At 45.2% G+C, this 17,389-nt stretch overlaps 1 protein-coding gene across 1 annotated transcript; it reads right to left on the reverse strand.

Moving 5' to 3' along the window:
• Positions 1-16,065: 16,065 nt before the first annotated feature.
• Positions 16,066-17,011, reverse strand: LOC124669935 (homeobox-leucine zipper protein HOX14-like). Its single transcript, XM_047206467.1, has 3 exons — positions 16,954-17,011; positions 16,511-16,860; positions 16,066-16,362 (listed from the first exon to the last, which is right to left on the reverse strand). The coding sequence occupies exons 1-3, from the start codon at positions 17,009-17,011 to the stop codon at positions 16,066-16,068; spliced, it is 705 nt and encodes a 234-aa protein (XP_047062423.1).
• Between the last annotated feature and the right edge of the window lie 378 nt (positions 17,012-17,389).

Below are 17,389 nucleotides of genomic sequence, written 5' to 3' on the forward strand. Positions count from 1 at the left end.
GAGGCTCGTATTTAACGTTTACATGTATGCCCTGCAGGAAATTAAGCGAGGCATCCTCATCACCTTCCTGACCAGGTATAGGTCAGGTGGCACGCCCTTGCACTTCGCAACGCCGCGTGTGACCAGAAGTGCATTGCGGGCCGTCGCTCGGAGGGGTCTCAGCCAGCCGCAGCTCTAGGCTCTTCCCGGCTCTACAGTGTTGACAAGGCCGCTGCCCGCCGGTGGGTTTTGGCAGTCAACACCTTGTCATCAATTACCCTCGCAAGGGTGCGTGTATACTCATCCTTCTTCTCGTGTAAGTCATATTGCGATGGTGTGTTCAGGAAACTAAGAGCATATTCTTTTTGCTTCTCTGTGTATGGCTCTGGCGCTGGAGGTTTTGGCTTATGAAAATGATCATACGTGTGTTTCGCAACAATGGCCTCATTTTCCTCGACAGTACGATCGTAAGGACGGGGGGGGGGGGAGGAACCTTTGGTACTTTTGGGAGGGGCGACATCTTGCGGACATGACTCTTGAAACGCTTCCGGTTGGGTGCATTCCGAGTCTTAGTGGGCGGAGGCGGCGGCGCTGGAGATGGAGATGGACTACAGATGTCGTGGTCGACGTCGTACCCATGGGGTGATGGTGGCGACATGTGATCGGTAGGAGGAGGTGATGGTGGCCTGCGATCACCCGGAGGAGGTGATGGTGACCTGGGACGACCGGTACTAGGGGCTACCCAGCCTGGCAGCCTGATGTTCTTCTTTTCCCAGAGAATGATTTCTCCCAGCACCTCTCTGAGTGTAACCCCCCCATCACCTCCAGGGAACTCGAGCTCCAATGTCTCCCACGACTGTACAACTAAATCCACCCCGACACGAGCATAGCTAGCTGGAATCTCATTGCCATACCATGTTGCCGGCTCACCTTCAGGTCCAAATGCAGGTAAGACAAAGCCGACCGCCACCTTAACAGACATGTTCCTGAACACCTCATGGAGATCACAAGGTGTTTGCTCCTTGATTCCATCCACGGGGTCGCCAGGACTGCCATCTATCATCCGTGTAGGAGGGGCCTCCGAGTCGGCCACGCTGTTGTCTCGTCGCTGAGATATGCCGGCGGTATCTGGCTGGCGCTGTCCTTTAAGTTCATTAATCTCCCGCTGCTGCTGCTGAATTTTCATCCACTCCGGAGATGGCAAGCTCCACAACCACTTCACAAGATCCACGAATGAGAAGCTCGGGCCCCTTCACAATCTTCCACGAAGAGGTCACCGGGACACCAACCAAGCCAACTAGGAGGTGACCCTCCAAGAGTAACAAGCTCACGATCTCTCACTCGAATGAATCATGGTGGAGAGCTCAACACTATGCAATGATGTTCTGCTGGTCTAGTTGCCGTTGGAACTCAGCCATCCGGTCATTCTGCACCTCCAGCTCGCGTTGTTTTTCTCTCTCTCGGCTTCTATAAGTCTCCGCGTCATTCGGAAACCGAAGCGCCCACGGAACACTAGGGCCGAAGCCTCTTGTTCGTCATCCCTTTTCAGGATTCCCCCATCTTCTTAAGAGCCCATTTCTTCACTAGCGCCCTCTGCTTGGCATTCTCAGACTCCGATCCCAAATCTGGCAAAGTGAAATGTGCCATGAGGTCGTCAAAAAGTGTGTCTTTGTACCTATCGGCAACCTGACTTTCGGACACATTCTTGGTCTTGTTCCATTCTCTAATAGTGATCGGGAGACGATCTCTAACCAGAACTCCGCACTGATTTTTAACACTCTGACACTCGCGGGTGCCACCGGTTGGCCTTTCGGTGATATAGCTTCAATTGCGAAGTGGTCTTTTTTGCCCAACTTCTTTGCCGGGCCTCGTTTCTCCAACTTATCTTCGGAGGCCTAAGAGAATAAAAATTAATTAATTTATATACATATGTACATATAGAATTCCATTAATGCCTCAACTGATTGTATACCTCGTCATGACCGGAGCCGTCGGCTTCTCCATCACCGGAGCCGTCGGCTTCTCCATCACCGGAGTCGTCGGCTTCTCCATCACCAGAGCCGTCGGCTTCTCCATCACCGGAGCCGTCGGCTTCTCCATCACCGGAGTCGTCGGCTTCTCCATCACCGGAGCCGCGGGCTTCTCCATCACCAGAGCCGCGTTCTTCTCCAGCTCCGGAGCCGTCGGCTTGTCCATTACCGGAGTCGCGCTCTTCTCGGTCGGCTTCTGGACCATCGCGGATTATGTCCTCGAATATGTCTTCCTGTTCCAAGTCTCGATGGATTTCGAATGGATCCATTGTTTCTGCAAAAAATTAAATCGATAAGTACATGTTCTAACCCTAACCAAACCCTAACCCTAATCAAACACTAACCAAACCAAACCCTAACCCTAATAAAACACTAACCAAACCAAACCCTAACCCTAACCAAACCCTAACCCTAATCAAACACTAACCGATAGGCTCAAGGAGAGGATCTCGACAATGCTCCCGTGAGGAAGAGGGTGTTCGCGAGAGGGAGAGGGTGTCGGCGTCGATTGCTTGCGAGAGGGAGAGGGTGTCGGCGTCTGTTGTTTGCGAGAGCGATAGGGTGTTGCGGAGTTTCAGAGGTAGAGGAGAGGGAAGTTGCGGCATCGGGGGTGTTCGCGAGAGGGAGAGAAGAGGGGAGTTGCGGCAGAGGAGGCTCGGGTGTTCGCAAGAGGTAGAGGGGAGGGAGAGAGAGGGGATCAAGTTGCGGCGTCGAGTGATCGCGAGAGGGAGAGGAAGCACGGCACGAGGGCGATTGCGCGAGATGGAGAGGGAGTTGCGACCGCTAGGGCGGCATCGACAAGATAAATTTTCTCTTTTTGTCACCGCTAGGGCTATACATATAGTGCGACCCCGCTAGGGCTATACTAAAAAACTAATTACATATACTAAAAAGCTAAACTATAAATACATATACTAAAAAACTAAACTAAATACATATACTAACTAACTAACTATAAACTAACTAATTAACTATAAACTAAACTAACTAACTATAAACTAACTAATTAACTAACTAACTAATTAACTATAAACTAAAACATTAACTAAAAAACTAACTAACTAATTAACTATTAAACTAACTACTAATTACATAAAACAAATTAACTAAAAACTAAAAAAATTAAAAAAATGGAGCTAGCTAGGCGCCGGCGGCGCCGGTACTGGCCGGTGGCGCATCTACCTGCAGATGGTGGCGCTGGCGGCGGCGGCGACGCAGGCGTGGCGCGGCGGCGGCGGCGCCGGAGGAGGTCGAGGCGGCGCGGCGGTGGCAGAGGAGGCGTGCGGCGAGGTGGCAGAGGAGGCGCGCGGCGAGGTGGCAGAGGAGGCGTGCGGCGGTGGCAGAGGAGGCGCGCGGCAGCGGCGGCGGTGGCGGCGCGGCAATCCGGCAGCCTGGCGGCGCAAAATCTAGGGTTGGCCTCCTGGACATCGCGGGTTGTGGTTTGTCCCGCGACGCGCGGAGCTTTTATAGTTCCCCTCTTTTGTCGCGGGTGGTGGCTCAACCCGCGACAAAAGACCCCCCTTTTGTCGCGGGTTGAGCCACCACCCGCGACAAAAGGGGGGTCTTTTGTCGCGGGTTGAGGCACCACCCGTGATTAAAGGGCTTTGGGCTGATCTGTGGCACTGCATCCAACGGCTCCGGCCATTTGAATCCAACGGCCTGGAGCCGTTGGACACGGATCAGCCTCTGTTTTTTTTTTCCTTTTTCCTATCTATCTACTTTAACTTAATAAAAACTATTTTTCAATAATTTTTAAATGGTAACTCAAATAGAAAAGTTTTATATATGAAAATTTGTCAGAAAAATACAATGAACATGAATATGACATCCATATAACTATTTGCATCTCGCATCATATCAATCTTTCATCCGTTTTTGTTTCTTCTCTACTGCGCACCGCCGGCCTGCCACAAGTGTCGCTTCCCCGTGCCACGTGTCGCCGCAGCTTCCACGTGCCTCGCCCCGCCGCTGCCAGAGTGCGACGTGTGTATCCGTGGCTTACACGTGCCATGCCCCGCGTGCGCTATATAGAGCGATGCATGCGGGCGCAACCACACGTCGCCACCGCCTCCGCTCATTCATCTCCGGGGTGCCTCCACGTCGTCGAGGGTCGTCAGGTTTCCGTGGCGTTCGAGTGCGTCCGAGCGGTAGGTTCTACGCCGAGATACGCGCCGGTGGCTTCCGCCTCACCCTCGGCACGTACAACACGCCGGAGCTGGCGGCGCGCGCTTACGACGCGGCGGCGTGGCGCTTCGGCGGCCACGGCGCGACATGAACTTCCCGGATGTTGAATCGCTAGAGGAGGCGGAGTTCCTCGCGCCAGCGCCGTGCCTCGTCGACGACGAGGACCGTCGCCGGCACCGCCAGGTGCAGTGCAGGATCGCCATCGCTGAGCACGACGAGCAGTTGATGCGCCAGTGGAGGGCGTAGTTCCCCAACGACATCGACAACACCAACGCGTTCTTCGCTGACCTTAGGGCACAACGCAGGTCCAACAGGCGCCACCGTCGGGCTGTCGCCGAGTTCGAGCTCGAGAACCCGAATACAACTTGGACCGAAAACGACCCTCGGTGGTATGACATTTGGACGGAGACAACCTCCGACGACGAGTAGAGACTAGACTAGTCATTTATCTATTTTATTGTAATTTCAATAAAGTCGTTGTCGGTTCTATTAGTTTAAATTTAGTTTATAAAGTCGTTTTCTGTTGTTTTTGTTCAATAAAGTGGTTGACACGAAATTTTATTACGATTGAACTGGGATTAAAGTACAGAGCTCAACTGAAAATTAAGATACATGGCCAGATTCGAATGTTGGAGCCATTTAGTCATAGTCGTGCCTAGCCCTATAATAGTCGCCACTGTAGTCATCATAGTCGCTGACGTCATCGTCACTAGCATCGGGGTCGCGGTTGTCGAACCTCGACGAGTGAGCACGCGTGGGCTGGGATTGAGGGTAGCGCAGGCGGGGGCCACGGTAGGCCATGACGCTCCGGAGAGTCCGGCCGCGCCACCACAGGCGACGGCCGGCCTCGTTGAAGTTCGAAGGAGGCGGGCCGTCCTCCTCGTACCTCGCAACCGCCCTCTCACGCCGATTGATGAAGAAGCTGTCCCAAGTCGGGCTGTAGTCGGGATGCCACTGGGGATTCCTCCGCTACTCAGGCGTGAGCTCGAAATAGTAGTGGTTCGTGATGGCCATCTCGCGTGGCACACCTAGAGGGATAGGAGGGACCGGTACGCCTCCGACGCTCAGCAACCAGCCTGTCGGGACGCGGTAGCCTGGCGGACAGGGGTAGTTCGAGGCGCAAAGCGCCTCCGCCTCCCGGGGTGTTAGACATACGATGGAAGCCATGGGAGAGAGTGATGAGGTTTGCAGATATGAGTCTACATGTGATATGTAAATGGAGGCCAAGCCTACATATATATAGTGGAAAAATGGCGGGAACGCGGGAAGAAAATAGGAGGGAACGCACTGGCGCTCGAAACTTTCATCCCGGGTGGAGGCTCAAACCGGGACAAAAGACTGGGGGAGGCTTATCTAGGAGGGCCTTATCTGGGGGGCTGACGTGCGGGTAACCTTTTGTCACGGCTGGTGGGTGCAACCGGGACTAAAGCTGTCGGCAGGATAAGGATGTGTCGGTAACCTTTTGTCATGGTTGGTGGGTGCAACCGGGACTAAAGCTGTCGGCAGGATAAGGACGCGTGGGTGGACGCACTGCTCGATGAGATAAAGCATGTAGCGCACGACGCCCTGTCAAAGGAACAAGACAAAGTAGAAGCGTGTCGTGCCTATAAAAGGAGCATCGATACGCCTTGCCAACCAGATCAACAAGCCAAGCACAGTTTCATTCCCATGGATGAAGGAAAGGGTTGGGAAATCTCCCGTGGCGCAGCTTCTCGAAGATGTCGTTGGTGCACACGCCCTACGACATCTTCGGAAGCTGCTCCTCGGAAAAATTTCCCTGCAATCCCGTGAAAGACTCTGTCTCCTCTAACAGTGTTGGGGAAAGGGTTCTCATTATTACATAAATGTAGAGATTGTCTTGGGAACTATATATGAAGAATACATTATTACATCGCCTAAACTTATTATAATCTTCTGACATGTCTGTCTTGTCATCCACTCCCACTATGTTTCTTTTCCCAGAAAGAACTATGTGGCGCTTTGGCTCCTCGGTTGATGTATTCTTTTGTTGATTTCTTTTTCTCGATTTGCTAGACATGTCCTTCATGTAGAAAACTTGAGCCACCTCGTTGGCTAGGACAAATGGCTCGTCCAGGTACGCAAGATTGTTGGGATCAACTGTTGTCATATCGTACTTATCGTCTATATGTACACCGCTGAGCTTCACCCATTTGCACCGAAACAAAGGGACCTTAAAAGTGGGTCCATAGTCAAGTTCCCATATCTCCTCTATGTATCCATAATATGTGGTGGTCTGCCCATTCTCGTCTTTTGCATCGAAGCGGACACCACTGTTTTGGTTGGTGCTCTTTTTATCTTGGTCGATCGTGTAAAATGTATTCCCATTTATCTCGTACCCTTGGAATGTACATATGCTTGAAGATGGTAACCTAGCCAACAAGTACAGCTGCTCTACAACAGTGGTGTCACTCATGAGATGTCTTTGCAACCAACTGCCGAAGGTATTCATGTGTTCACGTGTAATCAATGAATCGAGCTTGCCCGGGTTTATTTCTCGTAAAACATTCTTATGTTTCTCGATGTACGGAGCCACCAAGCTGGAATTGTATAGAACTGTGTAGTGTGCTTGATTGAAAGAAATCTTGTGCCTGCACACCGTTGCTTTCCTTCCTAGTGTGCCTTTTCCAGTTAGCCTCCCCTCATACTGAGATTCAGGAACACCAATCGGCTTAAGGTCAGGAATAAAGTCAATACAAAACTCAATGACTTCCTCAGTTCCGTAGCCCTTTGAGATACTTCCTTCCGGCCTAGCTCGGTTATGAACATATTTCTTTAAAACTCCCATGAACCTCTCGAAGGGGAACATATTGTGTAGAAATACAGGACCGAGAATTCTAATCTCTTCAACTAGGTGAACGTGGAGGTGCGTCATAATATTGAAGAAGGATGGTGGGAACAACAACTCGAAGCTGACAAGACATTCGACCACATCTTCCTGTAATCCTGACAAAGTTTCTGGATCCATTACCTTCTGAGAAATTGTGTTGAGGAATGCACATATCTTCACAATGGCTAGTCGAACATTTTCTGGTAGAAGTCCCCTCAATGCAACCGGAAGCAATTGTGTCATAAGCACGTGGCAGTCATGGGACTTTAGGTTCTGGAATTTTTTCTCCTTCATATTTACTATCCCCTTTATATTCGACGAGAAACCAGACGGAACCTTGATACTGAATAGGGCTTCAAAAAATATCTCCTTCTCTTGTTTGGTAAGAGCGTAGTGCGGCAGGCCCTTCAAACTTCCCTGGATGATTGCCATTTCGTCCTTTATGACGTTCCTAGTCGTCCCGTGCTTCTGTTGTATCTTTTGTCTTCCCATACACGCCCAGGAAACCTAGAATATTCACACAAAGATTGTTGGTCAGGTGCATCACGTCGATTGCAGAGTGGACTTCCAGGACTTTCCAATATTCTAGCTCCCAAAAAATAGATTTCTTCTTCCACATGGGCGCGTGTCCGTCAGCGTCTGTCGGAACAGGTCGACTGCCTGGACCCTTTCCAAAGATAACATTTAAATCCTTGACCATGTCAAATATATCAGCACCACTACGGGGGACAGGCTTCGGACGGTGGTCTGCCTCTCCATCGAAATGCTTGCCTTTTTTCCTTAAAGGATGCTTGCGCGGAAGGAAACGACGATTGTACGGGTACACAACTTTTCTGCTTTTTCCCAAATATTTACCTTCAGTCTCATCTAAACAGTGTGTGCATGCATTGTATCATTTGTTCATCTGTCCTGAAATGTTACTAAGAGCAGGCCAATCATTGATGGTTACGAATAGCAACGCTCGTAGGTCAAATTCTTGCTCGGTGTGCTCATCCCACACACGTACACCTGGTTTGGCCCACAACTCCAAAAGTTCATCAACTAATGGCCTTAGGTACACTTCAATGTCGTTGCCGGGTTGCTTTGGGCCTTGGATAAGCACTGGCATCATAATGAACTTCCGCTTCATGCACAACCAAGGAGGAAGGTTGTAGATACATAAAGTCACGGGCCAGGTGCTGTAACTGCAGCTATGCTCCCCAAAAGGATTCATGCCATCTGTACTTAGACCAAACCATAAGTTCCTTGCCTCACCTGCAAAATCCGGGAACTCTCTCCCGATGTTTCTCCACTGCCGACCATCAGCGGGGTGCCTCAACATCGCGTCTTTCTTACGTTCTTCCATGTGCCATCGCAACAATTTGGCATGCTCTTTGTTTCTGAACAAACATTTCAACCGTGGTGTTATTGGAGCATACCACATCACCTTCGCAGGAACCCTCTTCCTGGGTGGCTCACCCTCAACATCACCAGGGTCATCTTTTCTGATCTTATACCGCAATGCACCGCATATCGGGTATTTATTCAAATTCTCGTACTTCTCACCGCGGTAGAGGATATAGTCATTAATGCATGCATGTATCTTCTGCACATCTAATCCTAGAGGGCAGACAAGCTTCTTTGCTTCATATGTACTGACGGGCAATTCGTTATTTCTTGGAAACAGCTTCTTTAATATTATCATCAATTTTTCAAATCCCGAGTTAGTCACACCGACCTTTGTCTTCCATTTCAGCAATTCCAATATGCTACCCAGCTTTCTCTGTCCATCTTCACAACCTGGGTACAACAATTTGTGGTGGTCCTCTAACATCTTGTCGAACTACAACCTCTCCTTATCCGTGCCACAGTCTCTTCTTGCATCAGAAATGGCCCGACGAAGATCATCATCAACGGGATCATCTCGCTGTCTGTTCTTCACCTCCTTCTTCTTCATTGTCGTCCATTGCGGTATCATCGCATTCGAGAGAACATAGATCGGTACTGGTCATCGTTATCTTCTTCTTCATCACCGTCTTCCATCATAACCCCTTCTTCTCCGTGCTTGGTCCAAACATTATAGCTGGACATGAATCCAAACCGAAGCAGGTGGCTCTTAATGTCTCTTGAGCAAGAGTAATCCTTCTCGTTCTTACATTTTATACATGGACAACACATAAAACCTTGCTTCGACTTGTTGGCCTCGGCCACAAGTAGGAAAGAATTCACGCCCTCTCTGAAAGCGGGAGCACATCGGTTACCGTACATCCATGGATGACTCATCTCGCATCATAAGTACAATTATGTATCGGATGCAATCACCTTGCTAAAATTAGTATTGTACGGACTATGTATATACGAGAAAATAGTTGCTAACCTTTTAGGATCAAAAAGAGGAGAAATCTTATCAAATAAAATCAAGTGGCATCCCTCACAAACATTCCATCAAACACCTCTTGTGCACATGTAGAAAAAATGAGCTAGCATCCCTCCACCTTTCACCACCAAGGAAAATAAATGTAGGGAGGTGGTTGGGCCTGGCTGCGTGTATATATAGGCATGGCCCTTTTGTCACGGGCCGTATTACGACCCGCGACAAAAGGGGTGCTGGCGGGGGGCGCCAAAGCTCAGACCCCTTTTGTCGCGGGTTGTGATACGGCCCGCGAAAAAAGGGCGCGACAAAAGGGCAGGCTTGCTCCGAATGGTTTCAGGGCGACGTGGCCATGCCATTTGTCGCGGGTGCAATTGCGCCCGCGACAAAAGGCTCCCACGAAAGCCCTGTTTTCCACTAGTGTTATAGGCTAGAGGCAACATCCTCAATAAACTTATCGAGACCACCTCTCTTAATAATGTGGTGTTTCCTATGACTCAAACATAAAACAAAAAGGAATACACGCCGAAACACCAACACTTCTCTTGACTAGCGATTTGGGGGGCTCTAACCATCTTCCATCATCACTTGTGAAATAAAACATGTATGATCACTTGTAAGATTAGTTCACACATAGTTAGAGTGTCGTCATTCGCAAAAATAACAGATAAGGGTAAAATACTCTTTCAGTGGCTCGCCTTGAATCCATTTGTATCCTTCTTGCATATGCCACACATCATAATTTAAAGTTGCAAAAAATGAATGTTTAAAAGTGCATTTCTGAATGGATGTTTGAATGAGTTTGTATATGTGAAGCAACCGCCGGGGTTTGAGGACCCCCAACTTTCCTAACTATGTCTACAAACTAGGTAAGGAGCTCTATGGCCTTAAATAAGTTTCACTTGTGTGATGATATGAGCACCTTAGAGAGTTGTTAGAAGACCGTGGATATGAGGTTGGGATAATCGACCCCACTCTTTTTACTAAAGAAAAGGTAAATGGGGAGATTTTCATTTGGAAATTATATGATGATGATATTATACTTGGTGACTTTTAAATATTGCAATGAGCGAATTGCAAAGCTAATGACTGATAGGTTCGAGATGTCTATGATGGGAGAGTTGAAGTTCTCTACTGGGTTTGAAGTCAAGCAGTTGAGAAAATGAACTTTTATCAGTCAAGCCAAATATATCCAAGAATGCTCAAGAAGTTCAAGATGAAGTATGTTAATGTTGCATGACCCCAATGCCAATTAATTGTCATCTTGAGCTACACCCCAATGGTAAGGCGTGGATCAAAATTTATACCATCTTAATCAGTTCTTATCTCACCTTTGTGCATCTAGACCGGATATCGTGTTGAGTGTAGGTGTGTGTGTGAGCCTCTCCTAAAGAAAGTCATAATGTGGCGGTCAAAAGAATCTTTCGATATTTAGTTCATACCCCAAACTTCGTTTCGTGGTACCCCAAGGGCTCAAGATTTTATTTTATTTTGCTACATGGACTCAGCTTGGGCAAGAGATAAGTATGATATGAGGTCAACATCTAGGGAATGCCAATTTCTTTGTAGGTCCTTGATATGTTTGTATTTCGAGAAGCAAAGTTGTACCTCCCTCTCAACCGACCAAATGGAATATGTTGCCACCGCAAGTTGATGCACTAAATTTCTATGAATGAGTCAAACTTTAAAGGATTGCGTATCACTTGTAACAAAGTACATTTTCTATGTAAAAATGAAAGTGCCATCAAGATCGCCTACAACCCGATGTAACATCAACAAACAAAGCATACCGAGATCCACCACCACTTCATCCGAAAGCATGTTTCCCGTGGAAGTATTGGCTAATATTATGCATGTACCAAAGACCAACTTGCGGACAGTTTCATGAAGCCACTCGATGAAAGAATATTCTAGGAGTTGCGGTATGATCTAATTATCATAGATTCGAAGAATATGGCTTGATCACCCTTGCTTACCTACCTTCTCTTTGACTCGTATATTGGGGAGTGCGGTCTTAACATGGCTATCTATCCCGGTCTCGCCACATATGCCCAAAGTGAACAATCATTCTGTAATGTCTCTATTGATTATTAAGCCCCAGTGACAAGTTTCTGGTTGGCACCCAAGATATATCTTCGCAGTGCATAACTAATCTACCCATACATGGTGGCCTTAGCCCCCGACCTCCTTTTGTTAGGAGTTGGTTCTTATTGATCTTCTTTTTTCAACACCGTGTGATTGTGTCCTTAGCCAAGGTTCTCGAGTTCTCTCTCTTTTTGAATTTCTTTGTGTGTTCATTTTCAAATCCTATCCAATGTTGCTACTTGAAAGCCGTACTATCAAGGGAGCTTTCGGGTGAGTAGCTTGATCACATTGTTCGTAGAAAGCTATAATGCAGTTATAATGCAGTTGCATTATTATTATTATTATTATTATTATTATTATTATTATTATTATTATTATTATTATTATTATTATTATTATATGTTTAATCTAAATCACCATAACCTCGCCTCTCCAAAATTAATGGTGTTGGCGTTTATAGTTTTATTAGTTAAATAAATTATAAACAAATCTATTTATCTATTTATATACTAAAAGCAAAATACAGATGTTAAATAGAGCCACCATGTTAAGCCACATAGTCTAAATTATTTTAAGAGTTAGATTTAAAATAAGTGGCTATGATTTAATGCAAAATTACTAATTATGTAACATTGTAGGTCCAGTTGACACGTTTAATATAGAGAAGATGTGTCTATATTTATCCTTTCAAACTACAGCTATCCTAATTGATTAGACATGCTATTTTTTTTATACGTAACAATTAGAGGTTAGTAGTGTCCGTGAGAAGAGTCCACCTTAAGTAAGTCAAGTTGAATAAGAAAGGGCCCACAATAAGTCACGTTGAATATAAGGAAGAAAATAGAAAGAGTCCATGTTAAATGAAATGGCGTGTTTTCAAGCCCCACTATTTCACATTGAATCTCACGTATGGTTTTTTTTTCTTTTGCTATTTAAGTCACGTTGAATAAGAAACCAGATATAGTAGCGGAGACTCACTTTTGATCAAGGATGCATATGATCCCGGTACCAAGTAAAACATTTTAAAATATAAAAAATGCGAACAAAAATTTCGCATGTACAACTCAATAATTTATATTCGCCCATCAAGTTTGGTGAAAGAATGTCATTTTTTGTGTCCTAAGTATAAATAAACGTTAAGGAAATGTCTCTTGAGGAACTTTTGTTATCGCCAAATTTTGTCTTCTAAAGAAGGACACAAAAATATCGATTTTTCATGAAACGATTTGTGAGCACATAGAACATCAAGTTGTATGCGCGGTATTTTTTATCTGAATTTTTTAATATTCCAAAATGTGTGCGCACATGAAAGAATAACATTTTATGTGTCTTGTCTAAAAATAATAATGAAATGTCTCTTTAAGAGATTTTTTTAGCACCAAATTTTCTCTTCTTACAAAGGACACAAAAATGTCAGTTTTCTGTGAAATGACTTTGCGAGCACATAGAACATCAAGTTGTATGCTTTTCATTTTTCTCGGAATTTTTTGATATTCTAAAATGTGTATGAAATGAGGAGCATATGTTTTTAGGAGCCATAGAAAGAGTCCACATTAAATAACAAAGAGTTAATTCTTGGTAATTTAATCACTTTTAATTAGGGGATTAGCCATGCCTGAGATTGATTTTTGGCCACTAACCGTTCACAATATCACGTATCCATTGGTAGGGGTTTGTTCAAATTAAAAGGAAGGTATGCACCAGATTTAATAGTGTTAATGAAGTGGACCTAGGATTTTCAAAAGATTTCAAAATATCTGGAAAAAGAGATGGGTTATACCCAAATGAAGGGAGTATGGTGGAAGCACTCCCGTGCACTTATTGTTTGAAAAAAGGAGGCTTGAACCATATTTTATGGTCGTATAAAGAATTGAGCCTAGAATTTTGAAATATCAGGAAAAAGGCGAGAAGGAACTTATACCCAAACGGACGGAGTGGAAAATTATGCCAAGTAGCAAATACAGGAAAAAAAACCTTATACCCAAACGGAGGAAGTAGCACTTTATGGCACATAGCACATAAAAAGGAACTCTTAATATTTCACGGGAAGTGCAATAATATGCTGGTACGTAATTTTTTGAAGCCCGGAAGCAAGCAACACGAAAAGTGATTCAACGGGCATCGCAAAGGAATCTATCTTCCAAGTTCTCCAAATAAAAGTATTAGTCTAATCGTCTTCTAATCAAATCATGAGCCGAAGCATTCGGATTTTTTACCATTCGTTTGTTTTTACAAAATATCAAATGGAAAAATACCTACTCTACGTTTTTTATATTGTTTTTAATAGGAGTGGAGATATTTGAATTCTTCGATCAAGGGATATGTTCTGATTGATGTAAAGAACAATGCAAATTTGATTGCACTTTATTTGAACTTGTCATTTTTAAATTTATATGTATAAAATATTTATTTACGATGGAGATAATAATGGCAAGAATAAAGGAAGGGTGTTTCTGCACCCGATTGCATATGCACCCTTTATTTGAAATGCATTTTAAACATATTTAAAAGTTTCAAAAAATAAGAATTGTCTCATGTATCTCTTGACATGCTACATGCTCACAAAGTTGTTTCAGCAAAAACCAACATGTTTTGTGTCCTGTGTGAAAAAGATAAATTTTGGTGCTAAAATAATCTATTTCTCTGAATTTTTTTGTCTTTTCTTGCACATGGCACAAATAATTTTTTTCCTAAACTTTTTACTTTTAAAAATATGTTTTGTACATACTGGGTGCATATGCACCTCGGTTTAGTTTTGGATTTCTGCAAAAATAACCACAACCATAACAAAAACAATAAGTATAAAACTATCATTTAGGCTGATACAACAATTTGATTGCAAGTAGTATATCTCGATGAACTAATGTGCATATAGCAAGTCGCTTGGTTATTTTTAAATTATGTTATTCTACAACGAGTATAATTTCAGAATGCATAATTTCACTTCTGTTTATATGTAAGAACATCTACATATAAGGTGATATGATACCATACCATATACATCTTAAATATGCAACTCAAAATAAGGTTAGTCATGGAACGAGTTGTTCCCTCCATTTTATTATTAGCGTCTCAAGCTGTGACGTATAATTTAATCTACCCACGGTTGAATTTTAATTAGCAAGGATTTTCGATAGAGATTTGTAATTTAAAATATTTTAAACATTAAAAAATCTATGCGAGTTAACATTGTCATAACACAACAAATTTACTAATTTTAACATTAGGAAACTACGTTACCTGACATGAAAAATACATGTGAACCAAGCCTATAACAAGTGGAGAGCGAAAGACACACAAAGAGCTCTATTTCGGAATGATTGACATTTTACAAATTTTATTTAAATTTCCCTAATTTCTTATAACGATACATTTATTTTTTGTTGGAAAATACATTTATTTATATTTGTCACACGTGTGATATATTTTTCGTGACCACATACCCACATTATCTCCTTCCACAATATAAAAAATGTGAATATGCAAATATTGTAAAATTCATTCTCAATCATTTAAAAAAAAATAGATGTCGCCCTCGCATTTGCGAGGGCCACTGTGCTAGTTTATATGAAAATCATTTTTATGATGAATCCATGCCGCCACATTAATAGAGATGAAATTGTTATCCTTTTCTTTCGTGACATAGTTTCTAAGAAATGCCTCGAAACACACTATTTTCTCACATATCTATGTAGCTTACAAAAAATGAAGTTCATTAATGCAACGGATTTTTCAAGCATTAGCAAGGACGGAGCCAACACAATGGCATCTGACCCGGGTGGGGATTAATGTCAAATCCATTGTGTAAATGTAGGTTACCATCCCTTGGCAAATTGACTGGATTTGTCACTGAATGTGTATCACATGTCCCATATCATCATAAACTCCTTTAAGGATTCACCTCAAATATTTTAATTCTTATTTGATGCATGGATATTTCAATTCAGCAAATATACATGTTGCTGATGGTTCTATTTTGGTACCATGTGTCTTTGATGCATTCTCAACTCAAAACCAATCATTTTCAATATTTATATTGTCTGATGTATTATCCATATATGGGAATTGATTTGTAAAGTCTATTAATTAATGTGCATTTTTTGTATATTGTGTGATAAGCATTTGTTTACAAATTTGCACTACAAGGGCCAATGCAAGATTTTTTTTAAAGTAGTTTGTCTGTGGAACATTCCTTTCATCTAAAACCCAACTCCAAAATACACCATAATCTGGTCATTTAAATTCAATGTCCAACATATCAAAATTGTATATCCGATTGTGTCCTCATCATCATCGTCATGAATTGGAGCTTCATTTGGAAATGTAACACTCTTTGTTAAGATGATTGGTAGCTTGCATACTCAAGTACTTCCCCAAAATGACATATTTACCAATGAAGCAAAATATACTGATAAAACTCATGCATATCTGGAAGCACTTGCTAGCTGGCAAGCTTTTGCCATTAATTAATAAACCTTATGTACATAATTGAACACGCACACCTTCAGACCATTGATCCCAACTTAATTAATTAACACTATGACTAACTAGCTAGAATAATCTGCTTGCAGCTGATGCCCATCTTAATCTCACATGAGCCCGTACAGGCTAAACCACTCGACGACGCTGCTATCGGCATATCCACCATACTCCGGGACGCACATCATCAGGTCATCGTCCGGCCCCATCACGTCCTGCCCGCTGAAACCTGGGTGCTGCTGGTGGCAGGTGCCCGCCGAGAAGGACGAGCTCGGGCTGCCGCCGCACGCGACAACGGCGCCAGCGGCGTCTCCGCCGTCACCGGAAGCTGCGTGGCTCCCAGCCGCGGATCTGAGACGTCTCACCTCCTCCTCCGTGGCCCCCAGCCTCTCCTTCAGCCTCAGCACCTGCCATGAAGGTGGAAAGGAATTAATGGATCATGTAGTTGCTGTCTTGCTGATTTGACACGCTTACATAGTTACATGTGCTAGAAGCCTAGAACAGAGGAGGAATTGATGCGACGGCAAGGCAACAGGCATGCCAGAAATTAAGTACCTCGTTCTCGAGATGGCATTTGTTGAGGATGGCGGCGTCATGGGCGTGCTTGAGCTTGGCGAACTCCTCCTCGAGCAGCTTGCTCTTGTGGCGCGCGCGGCGGTTCTGGAACCAGACGGCGACCTGCTTGGGATCGAGCCCGAGCTCGGCGGCCAGGTGCACCTTCCGGCCGGTCTCCAGCTTGCGCTCTTCCCGGAAGCTGAGCTCGAGCATCTCCACCTGCTCGTCGCTGAGCCGGCGCTTCTTGGGGTCGCCTCCTCCGTCCAGATCGCCGCCGTCGACGTCACCGCACCTCGCCGCCCTCCGCCGCCTGCGCCGCGCCCTCGGCCGGCTCTCCCCCTGCGCCGTGCCTGCACATCACGGGTGAAAGTGAGACTTTTACAGCTGTCATTGCATGCGTAGAAGCAAGCGGGTCCGTGGAGCTCAGTTCGTCGTGTACTTACCACTGGCAACGAAGAAGGACGTGTCCACGTAGGAGGAATCGAAGAGCTGCTTGTCCATGCTTGGTGGCGCGCGCTCCTTTGTTTTGGAGCTCGTGAGGAGGGGAGAGAAGGGATGTGAGGTGAGAGGGGAGGGGGACGGCGTGATGAGGAAATGGATGGGGAAGAGGAGGGAGGATCACCACCGCAAGGCACTAGTTGATGTTAAGTAAGGCGAGGGGAAGGGGGTGCGTGTCTCGAGGGAGAGACCTAGGAGTAATATATAGGTAGCAGCGGCAAGCGCCGGTGGGGCGCCGGTGTGGTGGCCAGTCCGGCCGGCCAGCTATAGGTTCTTTCTGAACAGGACCGGCTGGGTATGTGGATGTGAGAGGGGCAACGTATCATACACAGCCAGCAGGAGTACTACGACGACGTACTTGGCATTTCACTCACTCTCTCG

Source organism: Lolium rigidum, chromosome 7 (genome assembly GCF_022539505.1).
Source record: "Lolium rigidum isolate FL_2022 chromosome 7, APGP_CSIRO_Lrig_0.1, whole genome shotgun sequence".
Taxonomy (NCBI): Eukaryota; Viridiplantae; Streptophyta; class Magnoliopsida; order Poales; family Poaceae; genus Lolium; species Lolium rigidum.

Excerpts from the sequence above, each read along its gene's own strand:
- LOC124669935 (XM_047206467.1), bottom strand. The coding sequence starts at position 17,011 with ATGGACAAGCAGCTCTTCGATTCCTCCTACGTGGACACGTCCTTCTTC. Across the intron at positions 16,861-16,953 it reads GTCCTTCTTCGTTGCCAGTG|GCACGGCGCAGGGGGAGAGC; the intron begins GTAAGTACACGA and ends CGTGATGTGCAG. Across the intron at positions 16,363-16,510 it reads AATGCCATCTCGAGAACGAG|GTGCTGAGGCTGAAGGAGAG; the intron begins GTACTTAATTTC and ends CCTTCATGGCAG.